The sequence below is a fragment of the Hippoglossus stenolepis genome, chromosome 11 (assembly GCF_022539355.2).
Source record: "Hippoglossus stenolepis isolate QCI-W04-F060 chromosome 11, HSTE1.2, whole genome shotgun sequence".
NCBI classification, from domain to species: domain Eukaryota; kingdom Metazoa; phylum Chordata; class Actinopteri; order Pleuronectiformes; family Pleuronectidae; genus Hippoglossus; species Hippoglossus stenolepis.
The window spans coordinates 7691206-7715020 of NC_061493.1; the positions used below are offsets into that span (position 1 = coordinate 7691206).

At 40.5% G+C, this 23815-nt stretch overlaps 3 protein-coding genes across 7 annotated transcripts in view; 1 reads left to right on the forward strand and 2 right to left on the reverse strand.

Moving 5' to 3' along the window:
* Positions 1–1887: 1887 nt before the first annotated feature.
* si:ch211-188c16.1 (uncharacterized protein LOC562677 homolog) lies at positions 1888–11856 on the reverse strand. 5 transcript variants are annotated; one of them, XR_004697836.2, is made up of 20 exons: positions 11650–11856; positions 9153–10095; positions 8855–9046; positions 8098–8641; positions 7656–7771; positions 7541–7566; positions 7356–7396; positions 7191–7241; positions 6837–6969; positions 6441–6600; positions 5667–5790; positions 4862–4893; positions 4514–4577; positions 4310–4347; positions 4079–4142; positions 2922–3017; positions 2819–2832; positions 2650–2713; positions 2506–2539; positions 2230–2336 (listed from the first exon to the last, which is right to left on the reverse strand). XR_004697836.2 is itself a non-coding variant. In XM_035170389.2 (19 exons), exons 1-19 carry the CDS (start codon positions 11656–11658, stop codon positions 2267–2269), a joined length of 2748 nt encoding a protein of 915 aa, XP_035026280.1. In that variant the 5' UTR covers positions 11659–11856; the 3' UTR covers positions 1888–2266. The 5 variants fall into 5 exon arrangements, 4 of the variants coding, with proteins under 4 accessions (XP_035026280.1, XP_035026279.1, XP_035026283.1 ...); XM_035170389.2 differs by lacking the exon at positions 2650–2713 and having other exon boundaries at positions 1888–2336; positions 7356–7393; XM_035170388.2 differs by lacking the exon at positions 2650–2713 and having other exon boundaries at positions 1888–2336.
* A 799-nt stretch (positions 11857–12655) lies between these two features.
* Positions 12656–18165, forward strand: c8a (complement component 8, alpha polypeptide). Its single transcript, XM_035170552.2, has 11 exons — positions 12656–12864; positions 12997–13105; positions 13542–13689; positions 13804–13951; positions 14100–14289; positions 14382–14564; positions 15187–15427; positions 15523–15654; positions 16376–16533; positions 16665–16890; positions 17849–18165. Exons 1-11 carry the CDS (start codon positions 12755–12757, stop codon positions 17998–18000), a joined length of 1797 nt encoding a protein of 598 aa, XP_035026443.2. The 5' UTR covers positions 12656–12754; the 3' UTR covers positions 18001–18165.
* Positions 18166–18817: 652 nt separating this feature from the next.
* The window catches only part of LOC118117333, a 53551-nt gene continuing 48553 nt past the window's right edge, over positions 18818–23815 (reverse strand). Inside the window, exons 18-26 of the mRNA XM_035169487.2 lie at positions 23531–23672; positions 23283–23415; positions 22553–22750; positions 22146–22386; positions 21765–21893; positions 21529–21692; positions 20092–20245; positions 19260–19331; positions 18818–19111 (exon numbers count right to left, since the gene is read on the reverse strand). Coding sequence (XP_035025378.1) covers positions 18957–19111; positions 19260–19331; positions 20092–20245; positions 21529–21692; positions 21765–21893; positions 22146–22386; positions 22553–22750; positions 23283–23415; positions 23531–23672 — 1388 coding nt within the window. The 3' untranslated portion in view covers positions 18818–18956. The remainder of the gene's footprint in view (positions 19112–19259; positions 19332–20091; positions 20246–21528; positions 21693–21764; positions 21894–22145; positions 22387–22552; positions 22751–23282; positions 23416–23530; positions 23673–23815) is intronic.

Below are 23815 nucleotides of genomic sequence, written 5' to 3' on the forward strand. Positions count from 1 at the left end.
AAAGCCCCTCCTCCAGAGACCTCCCCCTTCAATTAATGCCATATGCCAGCTCCTTCCCACACACACACACACACACACACACACACACACACACACTGTAAGCAGGGGGATTCCACCAGGCTCAAAGGCACCAGATAAAAAAAGGCCTTTCCCAGGATCTGCACCACAACTTGTATGTTTTACATATTTAAGACAGGTTTTTCTAAATTATGCAGACGACTGCTGTGTCATGTCTTACTGTGCCGTAATGTAAACAGTCTGGTAAAGTAAAATTCCCACCACTGTTCAGCCCTGCCCTCTCTGATGTACGGTATGATGAAGGGAAAATCCTTGAACTGAACTTTGGGCTTCCAACATCACGTAAATCACTTTTTCTTTCTCACTTTTAAATAGTTTTAAACTGTGCTTTCTGATTTCGAATTTATTTCTTTTAATATTTTCTCTGTGTTGTTTTTAATGTCCCTGCACAGCACTTAAATTTCAAAATATCAGTAGTGGAGGAAGCTTTTTTAAGTAAATGGACAAATAAATGGACAAAATGTACACAAATAACTTTTCTACTTGAGGGAAATAAGAAAGTAATTGCTTTTTAAAAAAGTATCAAAAGTAAAAGTGCTTGCAGTGTGTAGGCTCTTTCCCGAATGCATCAGTCAACTACATCATTACTGTGACTGTACTGTAAATGTACCTCTGCCAAGGTTAGCTGTCTGTTTGTTTGTTTGTTTGTTTGTTGTACTGGACTGGAACTTGGTGGGAGGATATGTTTTGGGTAAGGGAAGAACCGTTTACATTTTGTTGTAGATCCGGATCAGGGAATTTGTTTTTGTTATGTAGATGAGAACTTACCATTCAATAAAATAAACAGTCTGGAAAAGTAAATCCCCAGCATTATGTCTAGACATTAAGTCTAGAATATACATTATAAATTAATCTTACATCACTTAAAGTTTAAGCAACAAAATATCAGTGGTGGAGAAGTTACTCATTTTAAGACATTTTAAGTGAAAGTACAAATAAATAGATAATTAGAATGGAATTCAGTAGAGCACATGAGACCCAACAGTCTCTTTAATTCAATCATGCTGCACCAAATCGCACACTCAAATATAAAACATCAGTTCCCTAGATATTCTGGATTTTTCTTCATCATAATCCATGAAATATTCCCTTGCAAATTTCTGAAAATGTCAATCTCACAAAGTAAAAACAAAAAAGTGATAACCGTCTTGTGTAATACTGCTGACCAAGACAAACAATCATAGATGAAAACATCACATCCCAAGCAGAGGTACAAATGTACTTCAGTAAAAGTATCCATTATTCTTTTTTACTTTAAATAAGTACTTGCTTTTAAAGTAAAAATACTTGCAGAGAGTTGCATATTCCCCGATGTAACAATCTATAGCAATGAACTCTGCCTACAGTATATTTTGTTTAATACAAACAATAGTACAGCCTTTGTCATATTAATAAAAAATGCAGCTGCCGATGATGCCATTGAAAACTTGCATTGTCATATTATATAACGGCCGAGTCTCTGCGGTGGCCTCTTCCAAATCCATTCTTGAATGCTTTGTAAAAAAGCAGTGTAGAAAACACATATTTGTAGGTAAGTGAAAAGTACCAGTAGAAAAGTAAATGCACTTTGTTACATCCCATAATTAAAAAATACAAGTAAGACTCAGATTCTGTACCTAATTTTACAAAAGAAAGGGTGAGTGAATTGTAATTACAAGAAACAAGATTAAAATAAGGGTTTCTATCATTTGGCATTAGTTACGAGTGAATAACTGTACATAATGTAGGTCTATGGCAGTTTGAGTTGTGTAGCAACTTTACCAGAGGGAAAACGCAAACCATGTGGTAAAAATGTATCAGAAGCATAAATCAATGAGAAATATTTATTAGATGTAACGGACAAACCAGAGAAAATCCAAATGCAAAGAACATATTCCTAAACACGAGCGACAAGTGAACAGTTGTGATGGAAGCCCAGTGACTTCTTTTGTGCACAGTTTGCTCTTTTTAACAGCAACTTTAGAAAAAGAAAAAGTGCGGAACACAAAAGTGACAACAAAGTGACATTTGGAGTGTAATGCAGTCACATCAGCAGTTTCATTTCTCATACACGATATTGTTTTCTCTTTTCTCTGCCCACTGAAGTTAAAAAAACATGTTGAAATTCATGGTAAACACGTCCCAATGGCAGATCTTCTTCACAGCATCAATCCCAGGAGTCCAGTTGAAGTTTTAGCTGATGAGGTAATCAGAAGGTGTCAGCGTATAGTGGTGGGGGAGGAAGGAGTTCCAGCTCGGTGAAGTCGACCTCCTTTTCACTGTCGTACAAAACAAAGTAGAACATTACAGTTCATGTCAGGGGATGCCAGATAACCTCAAGTACTGTGAGCGCTTCTTTGCCAAAATCTACGAGTACTCCACGAATACAAATAGAGATCAAACGGAGCCGAGCTTCACCCGTTGATTAGAAGGAGACTCAACACTTACGGATATGGAGGCTCCTCAACAGCACACAATAAATCTGGGCAAAGACAAGAAGGTACAAAGGTAACATGAACTTTGAACCACTGTCCCTGCAAAATGTCCAACATCATGTCTCCAGGTCACTTTAAACAGATAAATGTTCCTCACAGTTTATTTTCCATGACAGGCGAGACGCCAACCAGTGCTTAGACTCCAGTGTCCTCAAAGTGATCTGTGAGGGGTGTCCTCTTAGCTTCACCAGTATCAGTGAGTGCGACAGAAGTGGTGACAACAGTGCAGTCATGAAAAAAAAAAAGGTTTAAGTCTGTAAACTCACCTGGTGGTTCAGCACTTTAAACAGGACAGAAAAAGAAAAGAGGTTTCTATTACTTACAGGGTTTTTAAACAAACTAATGTTTCATGAAAAGAGAAGACTGTACTTTGTGGGTGTTTTTCCTTCAACATCAGCTTCAACAAATTCATCTTTGGTGTGTTGGAAGAAGATGGCCAGTTTCTGCAGGGCCTCATGTCTGGTCCTAAAAGAATCAAGACAACAAACTCATTCTATATTCCTACAACTTATTTCGTACTTGTGAATGACCTGCAGGGGGCGAGGAACACCTTTACAATCCAGTACAGTGCTCCTGATTTAAAATTCTAGATTTATAAAGCTTATGACGATCAGTGTTTCTAAAGCTCAGATGGGAAAAGGTCAAGAAAATTGGGTTTGGACATTTTCTGTCTGTTTCACATTCACAACAACTGAATAATGTGCGGGACATTCAGGTGAGGCGTGGCGCCTGGGTAGTGCATGCAGGAGGCAGGACATGATGTATAAATTCCATCAGGAATCACGTCTTTGTTTACACCACATTGACACAGACTTCGACCTTCATCAACAAAAGCTCTTGAATCTCATTGTCTTTCAGATATTTGCGTTTTGTAGATGCAGGCATAGTGTTAAATAACGCTGTAAGGATGAATTTTGTTTTAACCAAATATCATCATATCCGACTTCAGATTTAAAAATAATTTCATACATCCAATTTTATGACGAGTGAATGGGTTTGGACTCTGGTTGGGCTTTTGTGGCATCAGTCATATCTGGTAATTTCCATTTGTGAACAGATTATGAGAAATCAATTAGTCCCATACAAAGTTATTCTGCATCTTTTTTGTAAACAAAAAAATTATTCGGTAATATTTCATGCAAGAATCTAAACATTTGCTTGTTTGAGCTTTATAAAAGCGCTTTTACTTCTTTGTTCAGTTTATTATTATTTGTTTGGCAGGTGGCAAACAACATCAAGGTTCATTACTGCAATTACTGCTGCTTTTCTTCATAATATATGATATCTGGGATTTTCTTTGAAGTGGCTTCTTTGTTTGTTTCATTACATCCCAAACTATTGTCTTTGGCCTCTACAGTGCAAGACTCAAGGAAAACTATCTAAAATGTTATTGCCCCTCGAATACCCATATATTCATAATTATTATCATGTTAAGGGGTGAATGTAGACATATATTTGTAAATGTGGACATAAAAGACAAACCTGCCATGGTATCTGCTTTGACACCTGTGTGTATGGAGACTTACTGTGTGTGTAGGTCCTCCAGGTTGGCATCGCTCAGAGTGTGCTGGGCGCTGACATGGCTACAAGCTGGAGAGCGGTTGGAGGGGTGAGTTATGCAATGACAGTAAGATGGAGGGGGAGCGGGTGAGGAAATGGCACGGGCACATCAAAAGCATGTTACAGTGTTCCATATGTCAATGTATAACAAAGCAACCACAGGCAGAGCTGGCATTTCCCTTTAAACCACTACTTACACATCTCAGACATGGACGAGGTCTGCTGGGGAAAACTACTATACAAAATAAAGAGAAAGAAAACAATTAAACATATTGTGCATCATGAAAATTCAATCTCAGATGGAATAACTTAAAACGACTTTCATGTGGATTATGGTTTGTCATTCTTCAAAGAAAAAGCACTGCTGAGCCACAGTAAAGGAAGATAAACTTCAGTCTTACTGGCTTTCGTTGGAGGGCGAGAGAGTCTCGTCTTCACAAGCCCACTCCTCGCTGTCATCTGTGACTGTGGGAAACAAATTAGTTTGATTAAACACAGTGTGCTTGCTGATGATAGAGGGTTGGCAGCTGAAACCCTCAGCCTACATGGAATTCCTTTACAATCGCGAAATAACACATTGCTGTCAAACACATGGCAACTTGTCAACACGTCTATACATAATAACAGCTAGTCAAATTCTTTGTTCCGCATTTATCACGTTGAAATGATCAAGCAGCGCATGCAAGGTTTACAGGGTTGGAGGTGACAGTGCAAACACCCACTGTGCAGCAGAGCCTATTGACACTTACAGCTACTTGTTAGCACAGGGTGACTGGAGGATCTGCAAAACAAAGACAAACAAATTGTGACAAACATATTGACACATACTGATGGACTGACAAGCGAGTTGGGTTGTAAATCTTACAAAAAAGGTAGGAGATTAAAATAACAATTTCCTTTTAAGATGCTGAGAGGGAGAAACTTGACACTACACTGAAAATAATAATAAGCAAAAAAAGGTCAATGTTAAGTTTAATCAGTGACACATGCCAGGCTGCGTTAACCCTCCAAGCTAAATCTCATTCAGTTTATGGAAAATAATTCATGTTTTGTGTTTATGATATAAAAACAATGAGGAATTACATTAAAAAAAGCTGTCTTTTAAAATGGTTAAAAAAAAAATATGTTAAAAAAAAGAAGTAAATGAAAGTGAAAGATAATATGAATATATAATGTGTTTTATAGTAGTTTTAGGCTGTGGCAAATCTAGGATTTTTCCTAAATCGGGGGCCATAAAGGGGCCACAATTTTCACTGAGGTGCCAATTATATGTCCAACATGGACGACTCCTGGTGCAATAAGGCACATATTCATCCCTTGTTTACTGTTAGTTCTACAGCTTTGAGCAAAGCCACACATCATTAAATATATTTTGAAAATTACTTCTAATTCAAGCTCATTGTGTTCATCAAAAAAGCTTGAAAAATGAAAAAATAACAAATTGACATATTTATTGTTAGTGACATTTTTGTCCCAGATGTTTTTTTTTTATTATTTTTTAAAAAAAAAAATTTTTAGGAGCTCTAAGGGTTAAATCAGTGACCTGCCCAGTACCTGCTGTCATTGCTGATGGTGTCTCCGTCTTGGTTTCCTCCTCGTCCTGCAGCTTGGGCCTTCTTCCCAAGTTCCAGCATCTCCTTGATATTTAGCTCCACATTCATGACTGAAATATAACCATCTGAAAAAGCCAGAGTGGAGCAGTAACAGAAAACAGCTGAGAAGTTATTACCACTGTGGTGTAAATGTGAAAACATGGAACTAATCAATTCTATCACGGTTTCCCATTAATTATCTACACTGAGGCAGCCGGCCATATTCCAATTTGCCCTTTCACAGTTTCATAATGAACCATTAACATTTCCACACTTCTCATAATAACATCAGAGATCTCTGACTAGGTATTTTGCTCCGCTGCTGCATTGTATAGCTGCGTGCAGCGCTTTTTGCTGTGTGCTTGCTCATGCTATCCATAACGTTTCTACTGCCCACGCAGACAGTCAGACCTCATAGCTTCCGCTGCAGTTGTGCATGTACCTACAAAAGGCATACAATGCTCTCTATACTATAATGCTCTCATACTCTAACTCTTTTAGACTGTGTACGTGTAACTTTGACACGCATGAGAGTGACCTGTCATAACCGCCATAGATTGAACTCATTCTGGGGGACATGCTGTCTATAATACAGCTTCAAATCAACAACTAAGACATGCTTTTTTTTTTCTTTATCGTATTCAAATATTTACAGAGATAGATATATATAACAATTTTTTTTAGGGAAGTGATCACATTAAAATAATAATAAAATACACAATACGTCCAAACTCACACTTGTGGTCTTCATCTCGAGCCAACCACTTGCCTTTGGGGCAGTTAGTGGTGCGGATGATGCCGACCGTGTCCCCGCTCTTCACAGGCAGGTCATTCTTGCGGACTTTACTGGCCACCATCACCTTGGCGTGGTACATGGGCTCCTCCTCGCCTGTCACCTACAGAGTGAAATTTAACATTGAATAAAGAAAAGAGTGGCCGTGGACTGATTTCAGAACAGCTGCGCAGTTCAATTGGCCCAATTCTAATCAGGGGAATATAATTATAGCCTTGAAAATGTTACTGCCTTTTGATACTATGACAAATCATTATGATACTATGACAAAAGACTGACAAAGACACAGCTCCACACGAATAATTTATTCACAACAAGGCAAAACTATTCCTGACTCACCTTGAACTTCTTTTTCATTTCATTTTCCTTTTTCTCCCTCTCTTTTTGCTCCTTTTTCTCCTTCTCCAAACGCTGCTTCTCCCTCTTCTTCTGTTCTTTACAGTCAGCAGTGTTGGGGCTTTGGCGTTCCTTACTGAAAACAAATCAAACTATTCATTGGCAAAAAAGTGGAGCACATTTTCCATAATGTTTACATTTACCACCTGAAATATAAGTGGAACCACATGTGAGCAAAATAACTGAATAAAAAGGAAACAAAAGCAAATTTCAACATGAAAACACAGGGATCAGGTTTTGGACCGGTCTGTTTTTAATCACAACATCAGTGAGTGACGGGTGACATGTCTAACATACCTGTGGACATGATTATAGGCCGAGTGGGCATGTTCTCCTGATACAGTGGCCCTGCAGTTTGATTACCACAGTAGGAGAAAAATCAATGGCTGCCTCTCATCTGGCAAAAATCAATGTCAATGACACAACACAGGACTTATATGTTTGGAGAAAAAAAAGACATACCATGGATTCCGCGGCCATATGTTTAGAGACGCCTCCTCCTTCTTGAAATAAACAGAATTTTAATATACCACAGATGATTGTTAAAAAAGCAAAACAGATTATTTATCCATTGCCCATTGTGACCATAAACCTCATATTTCCCACTAAGATGATAATAAACACAAATAGATTTAAATAAGAGTTACCATTTGTTGTTGGTCAGCATATGGATCTGTAAAAAAATATTAACACTGTAGTCAAAATAGAAAAATAAATCTCTGCCACAACAAAGAATCTATTTAAAAAAGATAATTCTCTTACTCTTCAGAGCAGCTCTGCGTTTACGAGAGTTCTGGCCAAAGATAGTTTTGTTGAGGTTTTCAACATCTTCGTACACATTGTCACATGCTTCATAGTAACTGTCCTGTTGATGAGCACTGGAAGGGAGGAAATCAATCAAATTAGTGATGTGAAAAAAACGTGGAGAACTAGAATGGCAAAGAGTAGAGCGAATACCTTCACCAAGGCCCAAGGTTCCCTTATTTTTCCTGATTTTATTCTATCAAGACCCATGAATTATTCCCTGGGATATCGGTGAAAATGTAAAAAAAAAAACTATCTAGCAATGCTAAAGAAAGGGATGAGAAAGTTTACTGGTAATCTGTGCAGTTTTTTTGTGTAACCTTAACAAATGGAACAAAGGTGATAACATAACCTCCTCGGCAGAGGTAGAAATTGTGATTCCAGTTACAGCTAAACTCACCTCGGATGTGGCTGAATGCCATCATTCATTTCTGCATGGTTACTAAGCTCCGTTTCCTCTGGGACCGAGTGGCACTCAGCAGCTCCCAGATCAGTCTCATCAGTGTGAGAGTGAGAAAGAGGGGCTGCGATCGCCTCCTCACTCTGAGACCACTGCTCTGGCGCAGCAGGCTCTATGAAATCTGAAAAGTTTATTGGTTCAGGGAAGCTGGCTGGATCGAGCAGTATAATATTTTGACTGCCGATGTTCAGATCTTGGGTGACGGAGCTCATGCTGGGCTCTGTGGGATCACACCCTAACAAATCAGTCTGGGAAGCCTCAAAATCTGGGACATCAAAGTCAACTGGTAAGGGCAGGTCAGAGCTGAGAAAGTCTAAAGCCTCCAATTCGAGCGCAGCGATATCGACAGCCTCTCCCTCTGCTGCTTCAATTTCTGAAATCTCAAACTCTGGAAACTCTGGAGCGTCCAGCACAGGGTTGGGGATGGATGGGAGCTCACACTCTGGCTCTTCAGTTGCAGCTTGGCTAAGACCTGGTGGCACAGCTACAAAAAGAAACCAACATCAGCACTTGAACAGATGCTCGGCCTTTCTAAAAATAAGGATAATGTAAACTGCATTAATGCTAAAACACAGTCACTGATGTCCAAGTAAAACACAACGTTTGCCTTAATATCCTTCAGTCTGTGGCCACAAAAGTGAAATACAGAGAAGAGCTGGGGAAATGAAAAAAAAAATGCTAAGTTCACATACAGTACCATGGGCTGTGGGTTTATGGTGGCAGCTAAGGTCTACTAATGGAGGTCTGGGGGGCTTTGCTGGCCGTCTTCCCAGAGAGCTCAGGTCAGGTAGAGGTTTCTTTGGAGGAGCAGACGGTGAATGAGGTTCAGTCATCCTCACAAAGGGACATGCAGCTCGATCCCTGCCCAACTGCTTAGCGAATGCAGGCTCTGGACATTTGGAAAACAAATATTGCAAATGCATAAGAAAATTTGGCTGAATAAAAACAGTGTAAGAGGTATGTAAAAGTGTTTTTTGTTCTTGAGTAGAGCTTACTACGTGTAGAGTTGGTGGCTTTGAAGAAAGGCCGCGCTGAAATACAAGCCAGGGGTGGCAAACAGACCGGTGGGGGTATAGGGAGGTCAGGCTCAAAACTTTGTACGTACTTCGGTGGCAAAGGGAACGCCTTGTCTCTTGATGCGTAGTCAGGGGAATGCAGGCTCTTGGGTTTTATGGAAAACAACATCTGCCGGCGTGAGAACTTTCTCTTGGCCCTCTCCAAGGTGCTAATGATTCTGTTGTCGGAGTCGACGCTCGTCTCTGAAGACGGAGGGGTGATCCCCATATCTGGGCTTGACAGGGGCCACTCGACAGTTGAGTGATCACTTTGGACTGAAACGCCGCCTTCTGTGGTTTGTCTCTCCATTGAGGGCAACTCGCCAGGAGCACTAGAGGGTCTCATGGTCAAATCAGCATAAGTGGGCTCCTCTCCATTTTCTGCACCGACTTTTGATGCTTTGACTGACTTGAAAGGAAGCAGCAAACCCTTCTTCTTGATTTTAGTTTGCGGCGGGACTTCTTTTCGTGACTCTGGGTCCGGTTTGTGCTCCTTTCTGACTGGTGCTTCTAATTTCTGCTCTTTTACAGGCAAGGCAGGAAGCACCTGAGGCATGTGTCGCTCTTTGAGGGACTGCCTTGTTGTGCTTTCTCCGTTAGTGAGCTGGGACGAGGGGGATGTCTGCCGAGGTTGTGGTGAAAAGGAAATTGGTCGCTTGCCTCCAGATGCCTGCAGCCCATCTCGGAAAAAGACCCGGGGAACCACCGGTATCTTGCTTTCCACAGCAATACTGATACTGCTAACCATGGAGCTGCAGTGTCCTCCGGGAGGTGGAAGATGTTTGGGTTTCTCAGCAACAGCTGGCCGTCTGTTGTTGGATTGAGCCAGACGGGCCTCTTCCTGAAACTTGGCCCTCAGAGCTTTGAAGTTGATTGCCCCCTCCTAAAAAAATAATCATGAATCATTACGTTAACAGAAACAGCTACAACCTTTAAATCTACCTGCCACACCAAGGAGATGGGGAAAATTTGTGAATCCTATTCAATGTAGCTTAACTGAAGTTAATAATCAAACCTAAAGTGGATGGAATTTACTTTCAATGTGTTTAATGTATTTAAAAAGCTCCCCATATTTCCTGAAATGTCCTTTTTGAACATTGAAGTGAGAATCTGATTTAAGCAGAATATCACAAATAGCTACAACTTTCACAGACAATTTACTTAAGGGAGAGGTTTTTGACATCAAAACCCTGATTCTGACACAACATAATTTAAGGGTTGAGTTATCAAAATTACTGAGAACTTTCAACACTCCCTACAGGTATCTAGTTTTGTTTTTACAACCAACACAACTGAGCTGAGTGAGATTAGTCTTTGGTAAATCTCTCTCTAGAAAACTGGTACAGCTGCAACTATTCATTGTCTGGTTGATAAGTTGGTCAACCAAAATTAAGCACCAAAATATTGATACATTTAATAAATGTATTGTTTTTAGCTACTTTTTAAATAAAAAATAACTAAATCCTGTAATTTCAAATTTGTATATGCAAGTGTTTGCTGGTGTCCTTAATCTGAAATTTGTACCGATTATCATGTTAAAACATTCACAATTAGCTGATTTACCAAGAACACATTTACCAGATTAATAAAAAATTAAAATAATCATTAGGCTTCATAACATAATGTGAACTGCTGGCTGTTAAAGGGATAGTTCACCCGAAAAATGAAAATCCTCTGATTATCTACTCACCACAGTGCCGATGGAGGGGTGGGTGAAGCGTTTGAGTCCACAAAACACTACCGGAGTTTCAGGTGTTAAACAGCGTTGCAGCCAAATCCAACACATTAGTGAAAAAGACGTAAAAAAGCCTCCATACTTAACTACTCATCAAAGTGTCCGTAAGCCCAGACATTCAAATTCGACTAAAACTGGCGTCATTTAAACCATGTTTTTAGCCTTAATGTTCTAAATGCTATGATCCTCCTCCGCGTTGAGTGAATGCTGTGTGTAAATGCCCTTGTTTCAGGTCAAATTTGAATGTTGGGGCTTAAATTGTCCAAATTGCTTTGGATTTGACTGCAACGCTCATTTCCCCTGTAACTCCAAAAGTGTTTGGTGCACTTCAGCAACCCCTCCATTATCGGCACAGTGGTGACTCATTAGACAATGAGTACATTTTTCAATTTTGGGTGAACTATCCTTTTTAATCCACAGTCAGTCCATTTTTGCTGTGAGCGCCATCCATTGTACTGAGGCTGAAAGCAAGTAAAACTACAACCACCTACCATGGCCATAAACGACGATTAGTAGATAGAGCCTTTAATATTCTAAGAACTAACAAGTACTAAGAACAGGTGAGGGATGGTTAACTTGAATTATGAGCTTTAATGGCACATGACAAGTAAAACCAGAGCAGTAGCTGGCACAGGGTGAGGGGACATGTAGCTAAAAGCTCAATCAGCTGAAAGTTTCCTCAGAGACTCTGCAGACCTTTACCTCTTCCATCGTGGCTCCTTGAGTTCATCCCTGTTCAGACTGCGCACCGGGGGAGAGCTCTCATCTCCTGGGACCAGATCCGGTCGGTCTCTCTGAACCTCACCAGTTTGTCACGGACGATGAGGCCACAACAAACAATTTGAGAGCGCCGCCGTGCGCGTGACGCACTCGTGTGGCGCGCGTGACCTACGTGCGCGCTCACCTCGTCTGGCCGACGAATCAGAAGCGTCCACAGCCACTTAGTGAGCTAGGTATAAATAACAATAGTGATTTATTGATAATACACAGTCAACTGTGAAACTCTTTGAACTACTATAAGAAGAAGAAGAAACAGAAGAGGAAGAAGAAGAAGAAGAAGAAGAAGAAGAAGAAGAAGAAGAAGAAGAAGAAGAAGAAGAAGAAGAAGAAGAAGAAAAGAAGAAAGAACAGATTGGGACACACAAACAAACAAATCAAACAAACAAGCAAAACTCCTTGACAAAGTGAATAATAAATGACTTTAATTCCCTAACCTGTACTAACTGTGCTGTACAAATAGTGTGATTGAATAATAATAACAGTACTACTAATAATACTAATATTACTAATGATACTATACAACTACCACTATTACTGACACTACTACTACTACTACTACTACCACCACTAATAATCATGATAACAACAACAACAATAATAATAACAACAACAACAACAACAACAACAATAATAATAACAATAATAACCTACTGCTAGGCTACGATTTTTAATGAAACTACTAATAGATATAGTATTAAAAATGTGTATATATTTTTTATTCGGTGGATCATTTTATTTCATGTGTCTGAGAGAAAACGCCTGTGTTTTAGTTTGAGCCGTCGGGTGTCAGAAGTGTTTGTGTTTTGGGACATGTTCTGATGGACTGCAGTGTTTGTGGGGGTGGAGAGTGAGAGTAAATAGAATAAAAAAAATCCCCAACTGTTGTAATAGCATGTGTTTACTCTTCAATCAATCATTCACTGTGGATGTTCAAGAGTGCAGTGGTACAACTTCGCAGAGGATCACATCAGCTATTTGTGTGATGTGGCTTTTTAATCTGAAGGCATAGCTATACTCAATCATCAACATGAGTGTATTTATTCATTTGCTCCTGGGTTTATGTGCACTGCATCAGTTTATCCATTTGAGCGAATCTGTGGATGCTTCCAGGCGACCATGGAGACCTGCTGATTATAGGTACAGTACTCGTATGGCTTCACTATCTTTTATGAATTTAGCAACACATTGATGACTCTGATTTAATACACGTCCTGCTGTATAAGTGATAGAACTGGAATTGAGATGATGATATGTGTTTCCTGGGGTCAGGGGGGCTGGGACGAGGACGGCCAGAGCTGTAAACAGTCCGACACCAGTCAACTGTAGGCTGGCGAGATGGTCACCATGGACTCCCTGTAACTCCTGCACAGACAAAAAGGCAATGGCCATTTACACAACACAGTTTTTTTAAAAAGACTCAGATTGAAAATAATGATTCCATCTTTTAATATCTGTGGCTTGTGGCTGAAACTGGACAGTTTTCCTCAGGTAGCTCAGATCAATACAATATGGATGAAATGTTCAATATGTCCAAAGGGAGCACTCTCCTGCTCCAATCAGGTCAATAATACTAAACTAAATATAAATCATGTCATAGCTAATTATCTATATAGGATGTAGAAATGCACATTCATTAGCTGTGCGTGTTTTTAAATTTGAACACATGGATTGCACCACATGTGTGTCATACAATAACATGTGACCTACTTCTGAGTGCTTCTAAATGAAGCTACTGTTTATATCAGTGATAGAATAACAGAACGGACATAGCGAGTGGGGTTTAGATGCTAACTTTTTTTTTAACTTTGTCTTAGTTCCGTTTCCGTTACATGGAACAACCCTCACAGTTTGGAGGCACAGAGTGCATGGAGACGCTGTGGGAGCAGCTGGCATGTCCGACAGCCACCTCCCAGTGTGTGGTGCCGGATCACTGTGGAGAGAGCTTCACCTGCGTAGACACAGGCATGACCCGTCAACATCCCACTCAGACAGCACATTCTCTCTAAGAGCTGTTTTATCAGTTGGTGTGTGCACATGGAGGACATAGAGTATGTTTATGTGAGCGTGTCTTTGCAGGGCGCTGTATCAGCCAGTCACTTCGCTGCAATGGAGAATCAGACTGCGATGATTCCTCTGATGAAAATGAGTGTGAGAATCTCAACTTGAGAGACGACAAGTGTTCCATCCTCCTGCCGATCCCTGGAGCTGAGCGCGGCACTCAGGGGTAAATACTGCATATACGGTAGCTTTCACTGCTGTTACTCTTACCCCCCGCTTTCTGTATCACATGAAAGAAAACCTTATAAGGTATAATGTACATGTGCAGCTGTAAGATATGCACGACTAATTGACAGTGTTGTATTTTGACCCAGCTACAACGTCTTGACTGGAGAATTTGTGGATCGTGTCATTGACCCAAATTATTTTGGGGGAATGTGTGAATATGTCTATAATGGCGAATGGAGGAAATTCACCTATGACTCATTCTGTGAGAACCTGCACTACAACGAGGAGGATAAAAACTACCGGAAACCTTACAACTACCATAGCTACCGTTTTGTGGTAATGTCATGTTGAGATTGATTTCTTTGTGCAACTTAATAATTGTACAGTTTGAACTGAGACGTTGTGACATAAGATATGATCTGTTACAGGCTCAAGCTACATCGGAGGGCTCTAATGAGTACTTCGAGGATATGGCGAGTCTGCTTCAAGCGAGGAAAACTATGAGGTCTTTCAATGGTGGTGTCACGGTAGCGGTCTATTACGTGCAAGTGGGACTCAGTGGAAGCAAAGAGTCGGAGTTTCTCAGCAACATAACAAAGTATAAGAGCCAGGTATAATCAACTGACCCACAGATCAACATGCTTTACAAGATAAAAAGTACAATTACTCTTGTTTTTTTTGTTTTGAATATATAATTTAGTGGTGTTGCAAAATAAATGAAGTGAGGATAATTGCATCCATCCATCCATCCATCCATCCATCCATCCATCCATCCATAGTCCAAATACATACTGATTGGATTTAGGTTCATTGGAGACTCTAAATTGGTTGTGGGTGTGACTGTGAGTGTAAATGGTTGTCAGTCAATGTTTGTTGGTCCTGCACTATGCTGGCGACCTTTCCAGGGTTTACCCCGCCTCTGACCCAATGGCTCCAGCTCCCCAGGACTCTCAAAGGATAACTGGTATAGCTAATGTATGTACGAATGGATTATGTATAATCATATTGTGTAATTAATCAAACACCTCTAAAATCATCCCTACTTCTGCAAAAAAACAACAACAGACAAAACACACAATAAACAAAGTTAAATTGATGACTGATGGACATCATATAGTTAAACACGAGGGTGGACATAAGTATTAATAAGTTGTAGCTATAGTTTTACTTATCTTTCTTGAAGATAATAAAAAAATATTGCTAATCATTGATATTATATTATTTTGTCCTCAGGACTTTGGGTTTGTCAGGCTTCGGTCCAAAGTGCAAACAGCCCAATTCAAGATGAGAACCAATAAGCTGATGCTTCATGAAGATTTCTATGTGTCACTAATGGAGCTCCCGGAGCAGTATGACTTTGGGATGTACTCCCGCTTCTTCAACACATTTGGCACTCACTACGTCACGGAGGGAACTATGGGAGGAACCCTCGAATATGTTGTGGTTATTAACAAAAACTCCATGGCTTCATCAAGTACTGTGAACTTTACAATGAGTCAATTGATGCAATATAATAATTACATGTTATGTAAGTAACCTTTATTTAATTATTTTCCCTAATGCTCACAGACATGGAGGGTGAACAAGTCGGGAAATGCTTTGGTGGCTCTATTGGATTAAGCAATCCAATGGGGGCCTATGGACAATTAGATCTCACAGTGGGTGGGAATGAATGCAAGAAAAAGGGGAAGTTCAGTCAAGGTGAGACAGTAACTGTGTCTCAATTCAGGGGCTGCATCCTTCAGAGGACCGCATAGACTATGAAGGCTGAACTGAAAAAAACCCCCCGCTCCTCTCACCCTTATTGCTGTAGCCAAAGAAACAGAGATGAAGTTGGACATGATGAGAACGTTTTAGTAGTCCTTGGTTATGTAACATGTGCTCGGTTGAGTTGAAGCCTGATACTCAAGCATGCCTGTGCCATTTCCCTCTTTGAAAATCGGTTTGTCACCGAAGTGCAATGAATCCTGGGATAGGTTGAGAGAGGAGGCATCCAACCCTTGGAGCCTTCATTTCTCGGAATGAAAGGACGCATTTGAAGGAGCCTTCGAAATGGGACTGTCTAGTTGCACCGCTGTGACACAATCTGTCTTCAAATGCAGCCTCTGAACAATGAAGCCCCTGAATTTATACTCAACTAATAACAGATGAGAAATACAATTACCAATAATGGTCACACCTAAGTTATGAGGCGGTTGTCATAACACTTTATATAATAATACCGCACAATACCTAATAATAACAATGTAATATAATATACATATTTATTTTACATAAATTATAAATGTGCATTATAATGATCTTGAATTTCAGTTCATTAGCTAAAGTTTCAACTGTCTCAGTTTTGTATAACTAAGAAATCCTATGAATGACTGTTATTGTAATGTGTTGTGATTTTTCATTCTGTTTTTAACACGTATAGTAAAGGACTCCAGTTCGGTTATGATTGAGGACATTGTGACTCTAGTGAAGGGAGGAATCACGGAGAGCAGCAGTGGTCTGTTGGCTATCAGGAATCCACAGACCTACAAGAACTGGGGAGCAACTCTGCAGTACAACCCAACTCTCATCGAATATGAGGTGACATAAAACTTCAGATAAACAGAATAACTTCTTAAACAAAGAATGAGGGAAATTGTTGCTCAGTGTCACTCGTGATGACCTCACACTGCTTTCGTGCTTTTATGCTGGTGTGATCATCTGTTTCCCAGACCATGCCGATCTATGAGCTGGTGCGCCTCAGCACGGCCGCCGACCATGTAGGTGCGAGACTGGCCAACCTGCAGAGGGGCTGGGATGAGTATCTGCAGCAGTTCGACTCCTGTCGCTGTGCTCCCTGCAGGCACAATGGGATCCCTGTCCTCAAGGGCACCTCCTGTGAGTGCATCTGTAAGTCCGGCTACCAGGGAGACTCCTGTGAAACGACGCTCAGAAGAGGTGAGGATTCATGATAAAAAAAACCTCAACTTATTCAAAAGCAGGTTCTTTAAGTTGGACCAAAATGCCTCTGATATTGAAAATGCTATTTCTGCCTGCAATGCTTTTAACATTGAAACTCTTATTTCTGATAAATATCACAGCACAGAAACAATGGAAGAGGTAGCTGAACTGATTTTAGTGACTCCTGAAATAAAAGCTCACACATGAAAAGAAGATATACAGGGCTATTAACTCAATTCCTAAAAATAATTGCTTTAATATAAGAGAGTTTATTAATGAACACAAACTAGATTAAATTTTAGCGGGTAGCTGTGGCTCAGGGGAACGGGAGGGCTGTGCACTTATCTGACAGTCGATGGTTCAATATCTAGTTTCTACAGTCTCCATTCTGATGTCTTCTTGGGCAAGATACTGATTCCAAGGTGCTCCAGACAACTCTGCCGACAGTTTAGTCTACAGTTCAATTTCAGATCTGGTCTCTTGAAGCATCCCGTCCAGACTGCAGCTTTATCCACTGGAGGACTGGCTGCTATTTATTCAGGCACTTGTAAATGCTTTTGTAGTTTTGCATCCTCTAAATACCAGACAATTATATTGTAGAGTCAAACTTTTGGTGCAGCTGTTAAATATCCATTGACCACCGTATCCATAACAGCTTGGACTTCAAGGCTGTGGAGTTTTGCAACTCTTGCATTCTTTGATTTTATGCAACATCCTGCAGGGCCAACTCACAACTGAGGACTTAAAAAGAGTTCTGTAGAGGAGGAATACAATGATCAAGAAGGTTGTTGATATAAATATGTAATATCACTACATCTAACATTACTGTAACTGGATTATGAATAACAACGAGGTTAAAATATACTAAACTGTACTTCAAGAGCCTCCAGTGTGCAGACATTTCCTCTCACCCAATACATATCCAACACAAAATCCTCTTAATGTTACTCGACAGATGCCAAGACAGATGGGTCGTGGTCGTGCTGGGGGGCCTGGTCCTCCTGCACATCTGGGAGGAAAACTCGGACGAGAGCCTGTAATCATCCCCCACCTGACGGGGGCGGAGCAGCCTGCCTGGGCTCTCCCTCTCAGACGCAACGTTGCTGAAGTGAAGCTCCTCCCAAATTGTAGTGTGAAGATGATGTTGAGTGATTAGAGAGAATAAAGGTTTTTTCTAATGGTAAAAAACGATTGTGTAAACAAAAATAGCATCTGCCTGTCTCAGGTCACACTGTGTGACATGTCAAAGTGGAAATAAATGTGTGTCGTGCATATTGTGTTTGTGTCAGTATTTTTTTCATTAAGTAATTTTGATTTAAACTATTATTTTCACTGTGTGTGACTTTGTTTTTGAATTGCCTCCAATATTCAGGTTAAATATAGAACAACAGATGCTGAATCCACTTTGGTGTCTGAAGCAAGTCCAGTTAATTATAATTATAGTATATTATTTGAGTTGTATGAATAATATAGACTCTCATAATAATAAAGAAAAATGCAGATGACACTACTGAGAATACATTTTCATAGAAATGGCTGACTCGCGGCATTGGTTTAGTTCTTAGGTTTTCTTCAACAATGATTCTACTGCTGCAGGAGGCGGTGTCTAATGTCACCTTCCTCTTCTGATTGGTCAGTTCCCATCTCGTTATTAATTACCTTTAAAAATATGATAAAACACTGTGAACATTTAACACAATGCATTGTAAAAAATAAAGTTGAGTATAATGTACATATATGGGCTGATACAGTATATGTAGTAGAGTAAAAGTAAAAGTACCTGAAAATAACTCTAGTTAAATAAGTATAAATCCATGAAAAATGTCCTTATATACTCTAACAAAGTAAATGCACTTTGTTACATCCCACCACTGCCCACATGGTTTCACAGTTCTTATAAAATATTCCTAGACGACAAACCATGCTGGTTGTTTAGTTTTATTTTATTCAAATGTGAATCATTATTACACATTAGTCCAATGACTAAACACACCACAGACTACTCTCCTATTTTAAAGTTGGTTTTCTTATGTATATAAATCAGTGTTGACATGAGCAGGCTTTTAAAAGCAGTCAGTCGACTCTTGCTGCAGTCCTGTGCATGCCAGGCCTCCATCGGTGGGTGCTGGGTTGTTACACTGTCGAGTCCTTGACATGGTTCTTTCACTGCAGGTCGACCACGCACCCCAGCAGCTCCAACTGCCGTCAGTGGCTATTTCTGTCGGAAAGGGTCACATCAAGTTTCGTCATGTCAGTGTCTCAGTAGGTTTGGTACAAAAGTAATAAAAAAATATATATATATATATATTAAAAAGAAATAATGTGTTGTATGAGGTTTTTTTGTATTTTGAATCCGTAGTTCTCACCTTTTTGCCTCTGAGTGATCTCACAGCCCCGTCCGGTGTAGCCAATGGGACACACACAGTCACACCTTGTGCCTAGTGACGAAGACAACAATAATTCCTTCATTATCTTCATTACCGCTGCATCGTTTAGTTTTCCAACATCTGTCAGAGGTCACTTAATGTCATTTTAATTACAACTTAATCTAAAACTAAAGCCAAAGAATAAGAAGGAAACAACGAATACCCATATAAATACTCACAAAGTACACAAGTTAAGCTACTGAGCTAGCTGTGAATTTCAGATGGAAATAGAAACAGCTATAACTTCAGTTGCAAACACAGACTAGGGCTACATCCACATCACTACGTTTTCATTTGAATATGCATCAACTCTGCGGCGGATTGGGCCTGGTGCTCACTGCTCTGGAATTTTAGAGCCGCTAAAATGGAGAAGTTTGGAAACGCTCCTGTTTTAGTTAGAAAACTCTGGGGCTACGTTTCAGTCTGGACGGGCAGAAACGGAGGTGTTTGGAAATGATGACGTAGACACTCCTATCACATGACTCCCTACAGAAGACAACTTCTGGAACTATCCTCGGCTATTAGTGTATAACACAACATGGCCAATCAGTTACAAGCGTTGCAGACCCTGTTGTCTTTGCTGTTGTGATGTCAAATTCCACATTTTATAAGCTGCAACTTACATGCGCAGGAGAAGAGCTATGGAATCTACACCAGCACGTGCATGCCCATTGTGTGTGAGTGGTCAGGTGATATGCGTTTTCAGGTAAGTAAGTGTGGAAGGGGATTTAAACTGTAGAATGTCTGTAGCCTGTAATATCCACTGACTTACCTCTCAAAACGGCCACTCCATTGTTTTTGCAGGGAGCACAACGACATGAACTACTCTCCGCCAGGTACTCTGACAATGCTCTCTTCAGGTTCCTCTTCAGTGAAGCATCATGGGAGAAGTCTCTTGAAGTCACCAGCTCATACAGCGGCCGAGTCTAATGAGAAACAAGTGTCATGATTAAACCTATTCATGATTAAACCTATTCAAAGTTGGTCGTATTGGATTGAATTGATTTTAGACAGAGTCAACTGGAAAGTCCCTCGTGTGCTGACACGTGACTATGAGGTTGTTAGACAGCCCAGTTGTATTTGGCACTGTTGCTATCTGGCATCATTTGCTGTTTGTTCTCCAGCTTGCTATTGATTGGTTTAGCCGTAGGCTACTTCACCTCTCTGCAACTCTTTTGGAAATGATTCTGGCTCGATTATTCAAGTCATATCCACTCAAGACAATTTTATTAAAGCTTTATACTGAGATGGAGATATGAGGAGGAAAATCAAGAGCGTGTGGGAGACAGGGAACAGATTAAAGAGCGATACAAGTCAGACTGTGGCATGTAGCATGCACAAATGGAGCGACGCTTGTGAGCTAGTTGAGGCAGCCAACTCGAGCTGCGCTGCTCCAATCATGTCACATACTGCACATCATGTGTCATACCTCACTCTCCACAATCATCTTGAATACAGACCCACCCTATTAGGCTGTCTATTTAAGAAGAGAACATTTCCTATCACCCCCTTTGCTTGCCCCACTGCTGCGTCAGTATTGCTGCCAGTTGCTTCAGCTCCTGCATCACTCCAGCATCCACCTGTAGGCTCCGGGGGAGAGGTTAGAAGTATTTGCTCATCACTCCCATTATATCTATGTAATCATATCCGAGGAATGATTAAGTCGGAGCATAGACGCCAAACACTAACATTTTCTTCTTTTGCAATCAGCATTTGAATGTCAGTTGTCTGAAGGAACTACAATTACTGTTGTTGTATGCCTCCTCCAACCAGTGCAGTTTCAGTCTATATAATTTTTTTCCAGACTCATATGAGGTCCCGTGACCTGTGACCTTTGAGCACTGGAACCAAATCAGTTAATGTTTGAGTCCAAGTGACAACTGGACAAAAACCTGTTTTGAGACATGACCTTGGCCTTCGATGTTTGACCATCCCAAATATGGTCTCTTAATCCTTGAGTTATATGTGCCAAATTTGAAAGGATCCTCTCAAGGTGTTGGAATGGAAAAATGTTTTTTTGAGGCCACAGGAACATTGACCTTTGACCTCCAAATTCTAATCAGGTCATCCTTGAGTCCAAGTGAATAATTTGTGTCTTGTTTGAAGAAATTCCCTTAAGGAGATCCTGAGATATCGTGTTCATAAGAATGGGACGGACAGACAACCAGTAAACATTAGGCCTCCGGCCACTGGCGATAGAGAAACTCACTGTTTTGCGAATGAAGTCAGGGTTGAAGCGCACTCCCTCACCCCAAAGCGTCATCAGCTGTGGGGTGGGAAGCTTTTTAGACACCAAGCCGGTGATGGACTCACTACTGCCACCTCGCACGACAGCAACAAAGTCCTCCACGGTGCTGCCGATTGCAGTGTCCTCTGGAAAGAGAAGGAGTGACTTCAGTGTTCTAGCATCAGTTCTTATGTATTTTGCAGACTACGAATCCTCACCTCCCATCTCATTCAACAGGGCATTGCAGGATCCACCCTGAGCCCCCACTGACACGTAAACACCATAAATGTTGGCTCCAATCTTCAGGCCTGACTGGGTGCAGGACTTGTAGTCTTCCAAAGAATAATCTAGGATGACAAACCTCTGTCATGGAGTGCTTTTTCCTTTTTAGATTATTATGCTATAGTTCACAAAACTGGCCGCTGAGCAACATTTATTTAGTTTAACAGCTTACACACTCAATGTAAAGGATAATATGATATCATTAGCATTGGCAAACCCCAGTGTCTGATCCAAATAATTATCTGTGTGGAACATCCTTTAAATGAAGGAGCTGAGAAATTGAAATAAATTCGATTTTACGGATGGTGCCCTGTTACCTGTCTTCTCCAGGTTCTCCTTGTTCAGAATGATGGTGTGCTCATATTCTCCTCCGAGGGCGGCCTCTGTGATGTAGTGGGTGCCGTAGTCTCTGTATATCTGCCTGTAGTCTCCATAAACATAGGACTGTGGCAAGGAGCGCAGGCGCTGCAGGAACTCAGGGTGAAGCATCAAATCGTCTGACTTCAGCATGTACTGGGCCAACTCCAGCTCTGCTTTGGCCCTCACAAAGCTGTTGATCTGAGGAGAGAATCAGTGGGAGGCAGGTGAAAGATGAAAGACTGACATGCACATTGTCATTTATTTTAAATCATAATGGGAAAGTGACGGTGACGTAGAACATTTTCAGAAAAGTAGAGGCACCAGTGGTTTTTCAGAAGAAAAGGAAAAACAAAGAGCAGCTCACCTTGCCAGAGGCACGGCGAATCTTCTGAATCGATCTGGTGAATTTGGCATTATTGTAGTTGTAGCCAAATTCAAATATGCCAGGAATGGCAAAGCCAAAGGAAACAGTGGTTTTTGTCATAGTCTCCCTTATGGTGTTTTCCATGTAGTCAGAGTATGACTCAAAAGACTGAACATTGAAATCATACGAGCCTCTTGTCTGTAGATGAGTGGAGAACACAAATTTAGCTTTTAGTGTGAAATGAGCAGCACCATGTTAATAACATGTTTAATTTACAGTAAACTGTGCATAACATGGAAAAACAGATAAAACAGAACAGAATGATGAAGGGAAATAAGATAAACAAGGATTTTTCCAGGTTTTAAATTAAACCAAGCTGAAACAACCAACACAAGGATACATTTCTAATTAGCTCTCCTCATGAAGGAATTATTACTTGTAACTATTGGTTTGATTATTGTTGATGTATCCATTTGTAATGCTTTGTCGGGCAATGCTAAAACCTTAATGTGAATGGATATTAAATGGACTGTGTATATATATATATATGCTGTTTTTTTATCGACCACTCACTCAACCATTTTTCGGCGAACTATCCCTTTAAGCTCTGAAAGGCAGTGATTGGATTTTCCACAATTCTGCAACCCAAACTTTGTGGTAAGTCAATGAATTAGAATAAAGTGTTTATGTATCAAGTAGAAATCGGTACTTGTCTGTTGGTCATTCCCACCTGGAGAGTGTACTGCTGCAAGTTGTGAGGCTTCCTGAACCTGACATCCTGAATGTATTGGGGCGAGCAGCTGCCTGCATAGTATCGGTTATCAAGCACCATTCCCTCCAGGTTACTGTTCAAGATGTTGATTCTGAAAGAAAAGCATCAGCATCAACAATGAGTACACTGATTTGAGGAGAGGCACATGTTTACATAAGAATTTGCCCCAAAAACTACCATTGTAGACTAATAGGAATTTGACTGACCCTTTGGCAAGGTTTTCGATTCCCCAGTACTCCTCAGCTTCCTGTCTGCAGGGCTTGGGAACCTTCTTACAGCCGACTTCATCTGACATGTCCCCGCAATCATCCTCCCCATTACACTGTAGAGTTCTGTGAATGCAGCGGCCTGATGGAGGGGAGACGGCGTTTGCTTGGAGTAAAATCTTTAAGAAATATTGAATGCTGTTTTTGGAAATACGGTTATTAGCATCACAGCAAATTTGAATATAAAGCAGATTTGCTGGAATCAGTGGGAAACAAGTAGTCAGA

Excerpts from the sequence above, each read along its gene's own strand:
- si:ch211-188c16.1 (XM_035170388.2), bottom strand. Across the intron at positions 7,772-8,097 it reads GGCATTCAGCCACATCCGAG|TGCTCATCAACAGGACAGTT; the intron begins GTGAGTTTAGCT and ends CCTCCCTTCCAG. Across the intron at positions 6,970-7,190 it reads GCCTATAATCATGTCCACAG|TAAGGAACGCCAAAGCCCCA; the intron begins GTATGTTAGACA and ends ATTTGTTTTCAG.
- c8a (XM_035170552.2), top strand. The coding sequence starts at position 12,755 with ATGAGTGTATTTATTCATTTGCTCCTGGGTTTATGTGCACTGCATCAG. Across the intron at positions 13,690-13,803 it reads CTTCACCTGCGTAGACACAG|GGCGCTGTATCAGCCAGTCA; the intron begins GCATGACCCGTC and ends GTGTCTTTGCAG. Across the intron at positions 14,565-15,186 it reads TAACAAAGTATAAGAGCCAG|GACTTTGGGTTTGTCAGGCT; the intron begins GTATAATCAACT and ends TTTTGTCCTCAG.